The following is a 15,689-nucleotide window of genomic DNA, read 5'->3' on the forward strand; positions in this document are numbered from 1 at the left end:
AGGTGTTCTACTACGATGTCTAGGTGTTCTACTAAGAGGACTAGGTGTTCTACTAAGAGGATTAGGTGTTATTCTAAGAGGACTAGGTGTTCTACTAAGAGGACTAGGTGTTGTACTACGATAACTAGGTGTTCTACTAAGAGGACTAGGTGTACTTCTAAGAGGACTATGTGTTCTACTAAGAGGAGTAGGTGTTCTTCTAAGAGGACAAAGTGTTCTACTACGATGGCTAGGTGTTCTACTAAGAGGACTAGGTGTTCTACTAAGATGATTAGGTGTTCTTTTAAGAGGACTAGGTGTTCTACTAAGAGGACTAGGTGTTCTACTAAGAGGACTAGGTGTTCTTCTAAGAGGACTATGTGTTCTACTAAGAGGACTAGGTGTTCTACTAAGAGGACTAGGTGTTGTACTAAGATGACTAGGTGTTCTACTAAGAGGACTAGGTGTTCTACTAAGAGGACTAGGTGTTCTACTAAGAGGACTAGGTGTTCTACTAAGAGGACTAGGTGTTCTACTAAGAGTACTATGTGTTTTTCTAAGAGGACTAGGTGTTCTTCTAAGAGGACTATGTGCTCTACTAAGAGGACTAGATGTTCTACTAACATAATTAGGTGTTCTACTAAGAGGACTAGGTGTTGTACTAAGATGACTAGGTGTTCTACTAAGAGGAATAGGTGTTCTACTAAGAGGACTATGTGTTCTACTAAGAGGCCTAGGTGTTCTACTAAGAGGACTAGGTGTTCTCCTAAGAGGACTCTGTGTAGTACTTAGATGACTAGGTGTTGTACTTAGATGACTAGGTGTTCTACTAAGAGGACTAGCTGTTCTACTAAGAGGACTAGGTGTTCTACTAAGATGACTAGGTGTTCTACTAAGAGGACTAGCTGTTCTACTAAGAGGACTAGGTGTTCTACTAAGAGGACTAGGTGTTCTACTAAGAGGACTAGGTGTTCTTCTAAGATGACTTAGGTGTTGTACTAAGAGGACTAGGTGTTCTACTAAGAGGACTAGGTGTTCTACTAAGAGGACTAGGTGTTCTACTAAGAGGACTAAGTGTTCTACTAAGAGGACTAGGTGTTCTTCTAAGATGACTAGGTGTTATACTAAGATGACTAGGTATTCTACTAAGAGGACTAGGTCTTTTACTAAGAGGACTAGGTGTTCTACTAAGAGGACTAGGTGTTCTACTAAGATTACTAGGTGTTCTACTAAGAGGACTAGGTGTTCTTCTAAGATGACTAGGTGTTGTACTCAGATGACTAGGTATTCTACTAGGAGGACTAGGTGTTCTACTAAGAGGACTCGGTGTTGTACTTAGATGACTAGGTGTTGTACTATGATCGCTAGGTGTTGTACTAAGATGACTAGGTGTTGTACTATGATCGCTATGTGTTGTTCTATGACTGCTAGGTGTTGTACTAAGATGTCCACAATTTGTCTGAGTAATGTACAGTGTATGTATATTTTGTGTGTATTTTGTAAGCAGTGTGTGGTGAATTAAGACAGGTCCTACCTCACCCTTGGGGTAACGGTACCGGTACTTGTCCTGGTCTCTCAGTGCAAACTCTTCTGGGTGGTTCTCCTGGATATCTTCATATGTCAACTCCTCACACACACCCTGAGGAGGAAATGGCGGTGCAGAGAAGATGTCAATGAGTGGTACGGGCATGTACAGTGATGAGTAACCTATCCCGAGACCGAAAGATTTGCATTAGCTCTTCAGGGCAATGCATTGACTTAAGCTCAGTTGGCCACACATTCACTGCAAACTGTGTACATGCATTACACACTCACATAAAATGTATGCTTAAACTCAACAGTAAACAGTGGTTAAATGCATCAATCTCATTTAAACTCAGCAGTAAATAGTGACTTATTGTATAAATCTTGTTTAAACTCAGCAGTAAACAGTGACTTACTGCATCAATCTCATTGAGAGCCTTCCACTGTTCGTATGGAATCCCCAGATGCTCTGCAGTCTGGATGGTCCTCTTCATATGGCTGGTCCACACCTTCAGATCCTTTATATGCTGGCCCTTGATGAAGCCCCCCAGAGCAGTGGCATACTACAGGGACAGACCATGTTCACAGGGAGTGGGTGGGGGTGATTTTTTCCACAATCAGTTACTATAGAAGAATGTTTATTGTCCACTTTCTTTGCGGAGAATGACATTTTATATTTCAGATTTCAACCCAACCCCCGAGACACATGTACTTTATGCGTAATGTTTTTTTTTTTCTACATAAGGGAGGGCCCAATACATTAAGTCATTGGATGGGACAATAGCATTATATCTGGATTAAAACAATTATGTTTTCATTTTTTCCCTCGCTCTACTTTTTTCATTAAACTTTTTCCCCCCGGACGCTTCATCTGGACATGGTTATACAGGACCTCCACCAGCCGAAGCAAAGTAATAGCATTAACATTATGCCTTCTAATTGCAGTCACTGTACTCATAATGTACAGGAGAACGATCGCCTTATGGTGAGGATAGCCGTGCTACAAGACCAGCTTCAGATGCAATCGTTAAGCAAGGGTAATTTAAGTGTAGGAATAAGTACAGATAGTAGTATAAATCCCCTTGCACAGTCCCCACAGCCGGACAATTTTCTCATGGCTTCTGAAAGGAAATGCTGTAGGAATGCTCAACCGGTGTCGCTCATTCAGCCGACAGAAACTTTCAACCGGCTCTCCCCATTAAGCAACGAGTCGGAGTCAGAGGCCGAGCTTTCTCTGGTCTCTCCTCCACCAGTTACGGGGTCTGAGATGCCGAGGCCTCCCACCATTAGCTCTGACAAATTGAAAACCCTAGTCATTGTCAACTCCATTACCCGCAGTATTAGACTTAAAAATAATTATCCAGCGATCAAACACTGTTTACCAGGGGACAGGGTTACCGATGTTAAGGCTAATCTGAAGATGGTGCTGGCTAAGGCTAAGACTGGCGAGTGTAGAGAGTATAGGGATATTGTTATCCATGTCGCCACCAACAATGTTAGGATGAAACAGTCAGAGGTCACCAAGCGCAACATAGCTTCAGTGTGTAAATCAGCTAGAAAGATGTGTCGGCATCGAGTAATTGTCTCTCGCCCTCTCCCAGTTAGGGTAGTGATGAGCTCTAAGGCAGAGTCTCACAAATCAATCACTGGTTGAAAACTGTTTCCTGCCCCTCCCAAAAGATAGAATTGTAGATAATTGGCCCTCTTTCTGGGACTCACCCACAAACAGGACCAAGCCTGGCTTGCTGAGGAGTGACGGACTCCATCCTAGCTGGAGGGATGCTGTCATCTCATCTATGAACATAGACAGGGCTCTAACTCCTCTCGCTCCACAATGAAATAGGGCGCAGGTCAGACAGCCAGCCTGCCAGCTTAGTGGAGTCTGCCACTAGCACAGTCAGTGTAGTCAGCTCAGCTATCCCCATGGAGACCGTGTCTGTGCCTCGATCTAGGTTGGGCAAATCTAAACATGGCGATGTTTGCCTTAGCAATCTCACTGGAATAAAGACCTCCTCCATTCCTGTCATTATTGAAAGAGATTGTGATATCTCACATCTCAAAATAGGGCTACTTAATGTTAGATCCCTCACTTCCAAGGCAGTTATAGTCAATGAACTAATCACTGATCATAATCTTGATGTGATTGGCCTGACTGAAACATGGCTTAAGCCTGATGAATTTACTGTGTTAAATGAGGCCTCACCTCCTGGTTACACTAGTGAGTAGATCCCTTGCGCATCTCGCAAAGGCGGAGGTGTTGCTAACATTTACGATAGAAAATGTCAATTTACAAAAATGAAATCATGAAATCTATGCAGCCTACTCAATCACTTGTTATAGCTACTGTTTACAGTCTTCCTGGCCCTTATACAGCGTTCCTCACTGAGTTCCCTGAATTCCTATCAGACCTTGTAGTCATGGCAGATAATATTCACATTTTTGGTGACTTTAATATTCACATGGAAAAGTCCACAGACCCACTCCAAAAGGCTTGCGGAGCCATCATTGACTCAGTGGGTTTTGTCCAACATGTCTCCAACCAAGGATCCTCAAAAGCCGTGCTATAAATTCTCGGACAACACAAAGATTCCTAGATGCCCTTCCAGACGCCCTGCACCTACCCTAGGACATCAGAGTACAAAAATTGGTTAACCACCTAACTGAGGAACTAAATTTTATCTTGCGTAATACCCTATATGTAGTCACACCCCTAAAAACCTTTGTCATAAGAAACTAGTTCCCTGGAATACAGAAAATACCAGAGCCCTGAAGCAAGCTTCCAGAAAATTGGAATGGAAATGGCGCTACACTAAACTGGAAGTCTTCTGACTAGCTTGGAAAGACAGTACTGTGCAGGATCGAAGAGCCCTCACTGCTGCTCGATCGTCCTATTTTTTCAACTTAATTGAGGAGAATAAGAACAATCCAAAATGTATTTTTGATACTGTCGCAAAACGAACTAAAAAGCAGCATTCCCCAAGAGAGGATATTTTTCTCTTCAGCAGTGATAAATGCATGAACTTCCTTGACGAAAAGATCATGATCATTACAAAAGCAAATTAAGGACTCCTCTTTAAATCTGCATATTTCTCCAAAGCTCAGTTGTCCTGAGTCTGCACAGAACTGCCAGGACCTAGGATCAAGGGAGACACTCAAGTTTTTTAATCCTATATCTCTTGCACATTCATGAAAATTATAATGGCCTCTAAACCTTCAAGCTGCATACTGGACCTTATTCCAACTAAACTACTGAAAGAGCTGCTTCCTGTGCTTGGCCCTCCTATGTTGAACATAATAAACGGCTCTCTATCCACCCGATGTGTACCAAACTCACTAAAAGTGGCAGTAATAAAGCCTCTCTTGAAAAAGCCAAACCTTCACCCAGAAAATATTGAAAAACTATTGGCCTATATCGAATCTTCCATTCCTCTCAAAACTTTTAGAAAAAGCTGTTGCACAGAAACTCACTGCCTTCCTGAAGACAAACAATGTTACGAAACACGTCAATCTGGCTTTAGACCCCATCATAGCACTGAGACTGCACTCATGGAGATGGTAAATGACCTTTTAATGGCGTCAGACCAAGGCTCTGCATCTGTCCTCCCGCTCCTAGACCTTATTATTCTCATGAAACCATTGAAATACCACGGCAGTAATGATTTTAAATATAAAACATGTAATTTAGTAATATAACCAAATATCATAAGAAAGAAAGTGTTCTCTTGCACAAACAGTAATTTCAACGTAGGAATTAATTATTTTGGTGTTTTATTGCATTTTCTGATTAAATACTCATTACCGCAACGCGTCCAGCGTCCAGAATGTATGTCATGTTTTAATTTTAACAGAGTAAAATGAAAATATTCAGAAAAAAATAAATTGATGTTCTACCAGGTGTTTTCAAATGACATAAAAAATATAAACTGAATATTCATGTATAATAATTATAATAGGACTGATTTTCTCATCCACATTTTTGAAGGACTGTTTACACACACAGAGAATTTTAAACAAAGTTTGACTTTGAATGAAGCAACACATCTGCCAGTACCTTCAATATGGCTACCAGGTAATCAGATCTCTTTATATTTCTCTAGTTAAAAGTTAAACATTCTCTTGTCAGACTACGAGACAGAATTGATTATCATTACTGATACAAGAAGGTTTCCACATTTAGAAAAACGTTAGATTTCAATTTTTCTATGAAAATATACTTCATTAATGTCTAATTATGTACATTGAGTAAAAATGTGCTTAGTCATCATGTCGTCTCCATTGCTAGCAAAACATGCCAAGGTTCCTCCTCCTCTGCAACACCATTCTCACTTACCGGTGCAATTTAAGGCCAGTTGCGGTAGAGAGAACTTTTGTTTCGGTAATGAGAATTTAATCATACAGACTATATTTTTAAATATATAAAATGAACTATTCATTTAAATATTATTTACTGACTGTTGATATTTTGCCTTATGTCCTGTTTAATTGCAGACAGTCAGCAAAGGACAAAAATACATATTTTTCGAAGGCTAGGCTGACAAATTCAAATTCAGAGAAAATGTTTACACCCTTCCCAGAACTGCTGGAAGAGTACAGAAGGAAGGAGAGAGAGGTTAGGGGTTGGAGAGGTTACAGCAAGAGTAATTAGCATATATATAGTCTGTAGGAAGCCTATGCCCTCATACAGTCTCTATAGGAAGTCAATACCCTACATTGTTAGGAAGTCTACACATGCGCGAGCACACGTCCACCACATACAGACACACACATATCCAGTAAGCCTTTTAGTTTGTACTATAAAATGTCCACACAAAGTCTGTAAGCTATTCAGTTCCTACTATAGGATGTGTACACACAGACAGTCTGTAAGCCATTCAGTCCCTACTGTAGGATGCACACACACACACACACACAGACAGTCTGTAAGCCATTCAGTCCCTACTGTAGGATGCACACACACACACACAGTCTGTAAGCCATTCAGTCTCTACTATAGGATGACTTGGTCCGTAACATTTTGCCCATGTTTTGAGACTTGCTCATTTCATTTAATTTCATCTTCCTTTCCAGTTCCAGATATCAAAATCGAAATCAAAATGTAAAATTAAGAAAACTCTAGATCTGACAAAGAAGCAACATGAAAAGAAGAAAAGAGTGGCGGGAAAACTCAAAAAGGTATTACAGAAGAGAGAAACAGCTAAAAGCTGTATTGGACATGATACCATCAAACCAGGAAGATGATACACTTCAACATGTTCAAAAAGCAAAGTTAAGAAGTTATTCAAAATCTTCAGACACAGCCTCCCCAAGAGAACAGCCATTATCACCTCAGCAGGTAAATGTCCATGCCATCAACTCAACTCCTAAAAGAAGAGAGACATCTCTACAGACACCTGGACCAATGAAGACATCTACCCCAAAGGAATCCCCCAAAAAGAGGAACAGAAGAAAGAAAACACTATTAAAATTGAGGTCAAAGTTGCGTTACACAGAAGAGAAGCTGCTGGAATGGACCAAAGAGATGGTCAACCTAAAGAAAAGACTGAAAAGACTTGAGATGATGGCCAAGAGGAAGCAGGTAATTGTCAACATGGAAGGCAGAGAGGTCCAGAAGAAAACTACAAAGAGAGGTGATCAGAGAACATTACCCAGTAACAGCCAGAGAAGACTAATGCGCAAACTTGTTAGCCGCTTCCTTCATCAAGATTAAGTCTCCATTGTAATAAATGGGAAATCCGGAGAAATTCGGAAAAAGGGCCAGATTTCCTTAAGAGAGCCTTAACGGATTTGTCTGATGAGGCACAACCTCTCCAAGCCTCAATTATTTAACCTTAAGCCATGTCACAGACAGAGAACATGTGCTTGCAAAACGCATGACAACTTTGGCTTGAAGATAAAGAAGCTGCCCCAGCTTGGGGTCATAGAAACATCATCCCCAAGGGACACTATACAGGCCAGTGTGTGTATTGACGATGGTGTGCTGTTCTAATGTTTTTGTATGTGTTGTTTTTATGTGTTCTCTGTTCTTAGCCTACAGTGGCTTGCGAAAGTATTCAACCCCTTGGCATTTTTCTTATTGTGTTGCCTTACAACCTGGAATTAAAATAGATTTTTGGGGGGTTTGTATCATTTGATTTACACAACATTCCTACCACTTTGAAGATGCAAAATATTTTTTCTTGTGAAACAAACAGAAAACTTGAGCGTGCATAACTACCCCCCCCCCCAAAAAAAAGTTAATACTTTGTATAGCCACCTTTTGCAGCAATTACAGCTGCAAGTCTCTTGGGGTATGTCTCTATAAGCTTGGCACATCTAGCCACTGGGATTTTTGCCCATTCTTCAAGGCAAAACTGCTCCAGCTCCTTCAAGTTGGATGGGTTCCGCTGGTGTACAGAAATCTTTAAGTCATACCACAGATTCTCAATTGGATTGAGGTCTGGGCTTTCACTAGGCCATTCCAAGACATTTCAATATTTCCCCTTAAACCACTCAAGTGTTGCTTTAGCAGTATGCTTAGGGTCATTGTCCTGCTGGAAGGTGAACCTCTGTCCCAGTCTCAAATCTCTTGAAGACTGAAACAGGTTTCCCTCAAGAATTTCCCTGTATTTAGGGCCATCCATCATTCCTTCAATTCTGACCAGTTTCCCAGTCTCTGTCGATGAAAAGCATACCCACAGCATGATGCTGCCACTACCATGCTTCACTATGGGGATGTTGTTCTCGGGGTGATGAGAGGTGTGTGGTTTGCGCCAGACATAGCGTTTTCCTTGATGGCCAAAAAGCACAATTTTTGTCTCATCTAACCAGAGTACCTTCTTCCATATGTTTGGGGAGTCTCCCACATGCATTTTGGCGAACACCAAATGTGCAAGCAATGACTTTATTCTGGCCACTCTTCCAGTAAAGCCCAGCTCTGTGGAGTGTACGGCTTAAAGTGGTCCTATGGACAGATACTCCAATCTCCGCTGTCGAGCTTTGCAGCTCCTTCAGGGTTATCTTTGGACTCTTTCTTGCCTCTCTGATTAATGCCCTCCTTGCCTGGTCCGTGAGTTTTGGTGGGCGGCCCTCTCTTGGCAGGTTTGTTGTGGTGCCATATTCGTTCTATTTTTTAATAATGGATTTAATGGTGCTCCATGGGATGTTCAAAGCTTCGTATATTTTTTTATAACCCAGCCCTGGTCTGTAATCTCCACAGCTTTGTCCCTGACCTGTTTGGAGAGCTCCTTGGTCTTCATAGTGCCGCTTGCTTGGTGGTGCCCCTTGCTTAGTGGTGTTGCAGACTCTGGGGCCTTTCAGAACAGGTGTATATATACTGAGATCATGTGACATATCATGTGACACTTAGATTGCACACAGGTGAACTTTATTTAACTAATTATGTGACTTATGAAGGTAATTGGTTGCACCAGATCTTATTTAGGGGCATCATAGCAAAAGGGGTCAATACATATGCACGCACCACTTTTCCATTTTGTATTTTTTAGAATTTTTTGAAACAAGTAATTTTTTTCATTTCACTTCCCCAATTTGGACTATTTTGTGTATTACATGAAATCCAAATAAAAATTAAACTACAGGTCGTAATGCAACAAAATAGGAAAAATGCCAAGGGGGCGAAATCTTTTGCAAGGCACTGTATGTGTGTTATGTACTTTTGAAGCACTGCAAAATGAAATTGATTGAACTTGAAACCCATCTGTAAATAGCACACCCAACTACCTCATCTCCATATTATTATTTATTTTTGCTCTTTTGCACCCCAGTATCTCCACATCATCATCTGCACATCTATCACTCCAGTGTTAATGTTAAATTGTAGATTGCGGAAGGTGTTTCGGTAATGGGAGAAATCAATAAAAAATGTTAATTTAAAAATCTATATTATTTCAGAGTTGAAGTATTCTGTGCATGACTGTTAATAATCTTTAAAAAAAAAAAAAATGTATTAGCTTTCCTAATGGTCTTGATGTTTTCAGACCATTGTGGTAATGATATTCTTTATGTTCATAAAGGCATTAAATTGTCAGTAAATGTTTTTAAATGAATGCTCACAAACACAAACACAGACCTCGTTATTTATGCCTATAAAGGAAATTTGTTGATGCAAGTCTTTTTAAAGATGTCATGTTTGAAATCTTTGAAACCAAGATTTCGTGAGAATCACCCTAGTGCTGCTTTTGACACCATCGATCACCACATTCTTTTGGAGAGATTGGAAACCAAAATTGGTTCTGACAAGTTCTGGCCTGATTTCAGATCTTATCTGTCGGGAAAGATATCAGTTTGTCTCTGTGGATGGTTTGTCCTCTGACAAATCAACTGTAAGTTTTGGTTTTCCTCAAGGTTCCGTTTTAGGACCTCTATTGTTTTAATGATGGCTCCTTGCTGTCCCCAGTCCACCTGGTCGTGCTGCTGCTCCAGTTTCAACTGTTCTGCCTGTGGCTATGGAACCCTGACGTGGTCAACGGACGTGCCACCTTGTCCCGGACCTAATGTTTTCGACTCTCTCTCTACCGCACCTGCTGTCTCTAACTCTGAAGGATCGGCTATGAAAAGCCAACTGACATTTACTCCTGAGGTCCTGACCTGTTGCACCCTCTACAACCACTGTAATTATTATTATTATTTGACCCTGCTGGTCATCTATGAATGGTTGAACATCTTGGACATGTTCTGTTATAATCTCCACCCGGCACAGCCAGAAGAGGACTGGCCACCCCTCAGAGCCTGGTTCCTCTCTAGGTTTCTTCCTAGGTTCCTGCCTTTCTTGGGAGTTTTTCCAAGCCACTGTGCCTGTGTGGCCTACTGACCTTGTGACCCCTGGGAGAGAGTCCTGAGTCTCCCCCAATGCGACCCAGCAGGTTCAGCTCGCTCTCCCCGTGGCGGCTCAGGAAGATAGAGCGCGGTGTGACGTGGATGTTCATAAGGTAGTACACGATCCGGCTCTGTATATGGTCTTGCACACGGTTCACCAAGTACCTAGAGCCCACGTTGAAGATCTTGATGTAAGACAGATGCCTTTGTATAGGAAATATAGAGAGACACATAGGGAGACAATTATTATTCAAGACAGGTGCCGACACAATAACATGTAGGGGAAATACAGGAAGATAGAAGGAGAGTTGGATTTTTTGTTAATCACAGGTATCTGATAACCAAGTATTTTTTTCAGTTTAGTTTTTACTCTTTCTCTCATTCAGGGAGAGGAGCTGTTGGCATAAAGCCTGATCCCAGATGTGTTTTTTTGACTATGACTATAAGGGAGTTGGCAAGACAGCACAAACAGTTCTGGGACCAGGCTAGTTGGCATAGTCTGTTGAACTCTACCTGTCTTTCTCATCGTCCAAAGGCACATAGGTTTGCTTGTAGCACTCGATACGTTTCAGGAAGTCTGCCTGCGCCTCATCCTTGTCACAGTTCACATAGTCTGGGCTGCTCACTTTCACTTCCTGGGACAAAGGTCAGTGTCACAGTGTAGAGTTTAACATCTTGCAGAGTTTGGCATCTTAGAAACAGAGAGCCCTCCGGTAAGGTTTGAGAATATACTTTCTCACCGTGATATTCTGTGCAATGATGTTTGGATCATCACAAATGGACTCCACAAAAAATACCTGTAAGGACAATTCAGTTGTGTTCATTATACCAAAGGGGTTTTGTCCAGTTTCACCATCTGAGTTTGTATTGAGCTGTTGCAGTGGTAGTAAAGTGTTTATTCATTATGTATAGTAGCAGCTACAGGACTGTCAGTTGGCCTGCCCTTGAACCTGCCTTGTAGCCTTTTTCCTTGGAAAAGCTCACAATGGATATCCTCCTCTCCCGTGTTGTGTTGGTGGCATCAAACACCTGGAGGGAAGAAAATATATTTTAATCGGATGTACAGATGTAGGATTTTACAGATGTAGGATTGTTTTACTATTTTGTTGCTGAGCATTTTCCTGTGTATTTGATTTTTTTAAAAAGCTTCTATAGTTTGTCATTTCCCACCACGAAAAATGTATCAACCCCTACAAAAAGGTCCATTAATTATAATCCACATAAAAATTCAAATTTCCTGTTGCTTCAGAATTATTTTCCTGCTGTAGCAAACTGGCTTAAATGAAGATCCTACATCTATACATTCCAGTCAATGTAGCAGAACGTGGGCACTGTGGGCACAGTGCAATGTTCCCTCAAAATTATTTTGCCACTGAGCAAATTCCAGGGGCCTGTTTGAAGCAGCCTGAGCTGCCAGTCTGCAGGGTGCTGTCAGCCTGCATGGAGCAGTTAGAGCTGTCAGTCTGCATGAAGCAGCCAGAGCTGTCAGTCTGCAAGGAGCTACCAGTCTGCAAGGAGCTGTCAGTCTGCAAGGAGCTGTCAGCCTGCATGGAGCAGTCAGAGCTGTCAGTCTGCAAGGAGCTGCCAGTCTGCAGGGAGCTGTCAGTCTGCAAGGAGCTGTCAGTCTGCAAGGAGCTGCCAGTCTGCAAGGAGCTGCCAGTCTGCAAGGAGCTGTCAGACTGCATGGAGCAGTCAGAACTGTCAGTCTGCAAGGAGCTGTCAGTCTGCAAGGAGCTGCCAGTCTGCAGGGTGCTGTCAGCCTGCATGGAGCAGTCAGAGCTGTCAGTCTGCATGAAGCAGCCAGAGCTGCCAGTCTGCAAGGAGCTGTCAGCCTGCATGGAGCAGTCAGAGCTGTCAGTCTGCATAGAGCAGCTAGATCCGCCAGTCAGCCATGATCTTCTAGATCTGCCAGTCAACCAGATTCTTCCAGATCAGCCTGTCAACCAGAATCTTCCAGATCTGCTAGTCAACCTGAATCTTCCAGATCCGCCAGCCAGCCAGGATCTACCGGAGCCTACTACCTACCTGAGCTTCATCTCAGTACTGGGCTTCCTCTCAGTACTGGGCTTCCCCTCTGTTCCGGGCTGTCCCTCAGTTCCGGGCTGCCCCTCAGTCCCGAGCTGCCTCAGTCCCGAGCTGCCCCTCAGTCCCGAGTTGCCCCTCAGTCCCGAGGTGCGTCCGGGAGTCCGCACCTTGGGGGGGGGGGTTCTGTCACGCCTTGGTCATTGTGTTTTCGTTATATATTTGGTCAGGCCAGGGTGTGACAGGGGTTTATGTTATTGTATTTCGTATTGGGGTTTGTAGTATTTGGGATCACGGCTGATTAGGGGTGTTGTATAGGCTTGGCTGCCTGAGGCGGTTCTCAATCAGGAGTCAGGTGATTCTCGTTGCCTCTGATTGGGAACCGTATTTAGGTAGCCTGAGTTCGCTTGGTATTTCGTGGGTGATTGTTCCTGTCTCTGTGTAGTGTTCACCAGATAGGCTGTAATAAGTTTCACGTTCCGTTTGTTGTTTTTGTATTTATAAGTTATTTCATGTATCGCCGTTTTCTTTATTAAAGATCATGATTAACCACCACGCTGCATTTCGGTCCGACTCTCTTTCGACAAACGAAGAACGCCGTTACACATTTCACCTTCTTAAAATAAAGTGACGATCCTAACTGACCTAAAACAGGGTATTTTTACTAGTATTAAATGTCAGGAATTGTGAAAAACTGAGTTGAAATGTATTTGGCTACGGTGTATGTAAACTTCCGACTTCAACTGTATTATCACCGCATTGTTGTTCGGGCATTTAAAAAAATATATATTAAAAAAATTGAGGTAGGCTATATGATCATTCCCGTAATAGATCCGTTGTTGTATTACTTGTGAGTCACAGCTGAGTGAGCAAACATTTAAATATTTTACTGGGCTGACGGTGCCTGCATCTGATCTATAGTCTCAATGGAGGCAGAGAGCAGCAGATTTAGGGTCCATCCCTCCGCTCTCCCTTTCCTCCACTGACACTGACCAAAAGGGACACTGTCTTCCAGCTGATGGTGAAACTGAAGTTGCACCGCACATCATCCACAAATGTGTTGTTACTCTTATGAACAGATTAAGAGAAATATTCCTCAATGTTAAAAAGACCCAAGCCGCTAATAATAACAAAAACGCAAGCCTATATATATATATATATATATACTTTCCTACTCATTCCTTACTGCTACAGTGCTTATTGTAGCGCTGAGTGGGAATAGGAAAAACACACATTTAATGTTGAATACGAAGTGTTGACAGTGCTGAGTAAGAACTTAAACATGAACTCACTCGTAAAACAGCAGCGCTTTGCTATATTCATTTGACAGTCTCTTTCTAGTCATGGTTTTAAACGTTTTGAAATCTTACAGTATCAATTTTGCTGTAGCTTTCTGTTATGCCTGCTACGTTACTGCAGACACTTTATCTGAGCCATCCGATTGGCCCATTGTAGGCCTATAGTGCACTTGATTTGCTCTCCGGTCCCGCCAACAGGCAGAGTTTGTACTTTCAGACACATGAAATTGTTCAAAATGGCAAAACAAAATAGGAACACAAGGCTTTATCTTTGTTTTGTTTTTTACATAAATGTTTGTCGATCGATTAGGAATGCATTGGAGATCAATCAGTCGAGTTTGATAACCACTGCTCTAGAAAGTTGAGTGGAATTCAATCTCGTACTTCTCTCTGTGGGCTGATATTTCGTCTGCTTGGCAGTCCAAGGGGAGCTGAGCAGCAGGTTTGGGGCTACTGTGCACCCGCAGCATAGAGGGAACATTGGCACAGTGTATATTTCTTTAGCCTTTATTTAATCTGTAAATCCATAGAGGTCAAAATATAGTTTTACCCATGGAGACCTGGAAGTATCCAGTTTATCATGTACAGTGTGTTTGAAGTTCAATGTCCTGTCCACCCTGAGTACAGTATGTCTCAGTCATGTGTAAGAGGTATGGTGTGTTTGCCCTATTGACAGTCAGCTCAGAGGGGCAGTTTTAAATTGTCCTCTTACTCACGGCTACTTGTCCATGTTCCTTTGAGAAGTAGATAACTACATCTTCAAGGGCATTTGTAGCACAGGCCCTGAGAAAGCAAATGCAATGAGAAATCATTGGATTAACCACAGAAAGATAATTCACAGCACAAAAGGACATAGCATGTCAGTTGTTACGTAATACTTTACACAAACCACCACTAGTCTGCACCTGAAATGTCACCCTATTCCCTATACATTGCACTGCTACTTTGACAATGAAAGTAGTGGGAAAGTAGAGTGCTATGGGGAAAATAGTTATTTCAGACGCAGCCCCACCCATAGCTTCGTCACATAGATAGAGAAACCCATCAAACCTGAGGAATCTCTTACCTGCGAATCTGCATGGCCTCCTCATTGTCCGGTCTGAAGAACTCAAAGTTCTTGTAGCTCTGGACTGCTTCCCTGCGATACTGGCCCAAGTTGAAGACTAGACGATAGGTGATTGATGATAGATGATATAGGATAGATAAGGGAAAGACCATAAACTCCAATCCTCAGTGACGTGTATGAGTACTCAAGCACACCTCAGGTCATTTAACTTGGCTAGTGTGTGGGTGTGAACTGACCCTTTGTTGGAACCCCTATCCAGTTGAGGTAGCGGGAGAGCTTCTTGGATATGTATGTCTTCCCCCTGGCAGGCAGTCCAACCATCACAATCAGAGTGGGGGAGTTGGTGAGCTGGGGCACGGAGGCTGGGGAAAAACAAGACAGACCGTAGGAATCTACTGTACATGCCTGGTAGGTAAATAGAGTGGTTCCCTGTGAACACTTTTAACAAGGCACAAATCACTGGTGAGAGTAAACACTTACGCACACAGTGTGTGTGTGTGTGTGTGTGTGTGTGTGTGTGTGTGTGTGTGTGTGTGTGTGTGTGTGTGTGTGTGTGTGTGTGTGTGTGTGTGTGTGTGTGTGTGTGTGTGTGTGTGTGTGTGTGTGTGTGTACCAATTGCCGAAGTAATCCTCACCATCTCCTCAAGAGAGAGAACACCAGGTGACAGAGAGATCAAATATCTGTTAACCATGGCACACCTATCTGATGAGTCATCTCCCAACAGGTAAGGATTGGTTGAGCCCACATTGTTACCATGTTATGTCTTAATTACCTTGTCAACAGGATCGCCAGAGGTAATGTGTTCTGCATAGTAATCCCAAGGTAATTAGCCAACTCCTTTAAGAGTGTAAGACTACTTCAGAATATACCCTGAGAACCAGAGTATCCCATGCAGCCAGTCACATCGGTGACAACACACTGGGACAAGGGTGCTACTGCAGACAGTACCAGCATGCAGTACCTCTTGTTCAGCATGAGATTTCAT

At 42.4% G+C, this 15,689-nt stretch overlaps 1 protein-coding gene across 3 annotated transcripts in view; it reads right to left on the bottom strand.

Moving 5' to 3' along the window:
* The window catches only part of LOC109908267 (6-phosphofructo-2-kinase/fructose-2,6-bisphosphatase), a 28,555-nt gene that overhangs the window by 5,440 nt on the left and 7,426 nt on the right, over positions 1-15,689 (bottom strand). For all 3 annotated transcript variants that reach the window (XM_020506867.2, XM_020506866.2, XM_020506865.2), the window contains exons 2-10: positions 14,940-15,065; positions 14,704-14,800; positions 14,354-14,420; positions 11,272-11,346; positions 11,058-11,114; positions 10,831-10,952; positions 10,314-10,521; positions 1,920-2,066; positions 1,514-1,618 (exon numbers count right to left, since the gene is read on the bottom strand). In XM_020506867.2, coding sequence (XP_020362456.1) covers positions 1,514-1,618; positions 1,920-2,066; positions 10,314-10,521; positions 10,831-10,952; positions 11,058-11,114; positions 11,272-11,346; positions 14,354-14,420; positions 14,704-14,800; positions 14,940-15,065 — 1,004 coding nt within the window. The remainder of the gene's footprint in view (positions 1-1,513; positions 1,619-1,919; positions 2,067-10,313; positions 10,522-10,830; positions 10,953-11,057; positions 11,115-11,271; positions 11,347-14,353; positions 14,421-14,703; positions 14,801-14,939; positions 15,066-15,689) is intronic.

The sequence above is a fragment of the Oncorhynchus kisutch genome, linkage group LG17 (genome assembly GCF_002021735.2).
Source record: "Oncorhynchus kisutch isolate 150728-3 linkage group LG17, Okis_V2, whole genome shotgun sequence".
NCBI lineage: Eukaryota > Metazoa > Chordata > Actinopteri > Salmoniformes > Salmonidae > Oncorhynchus > Oncorhynchus kisutch.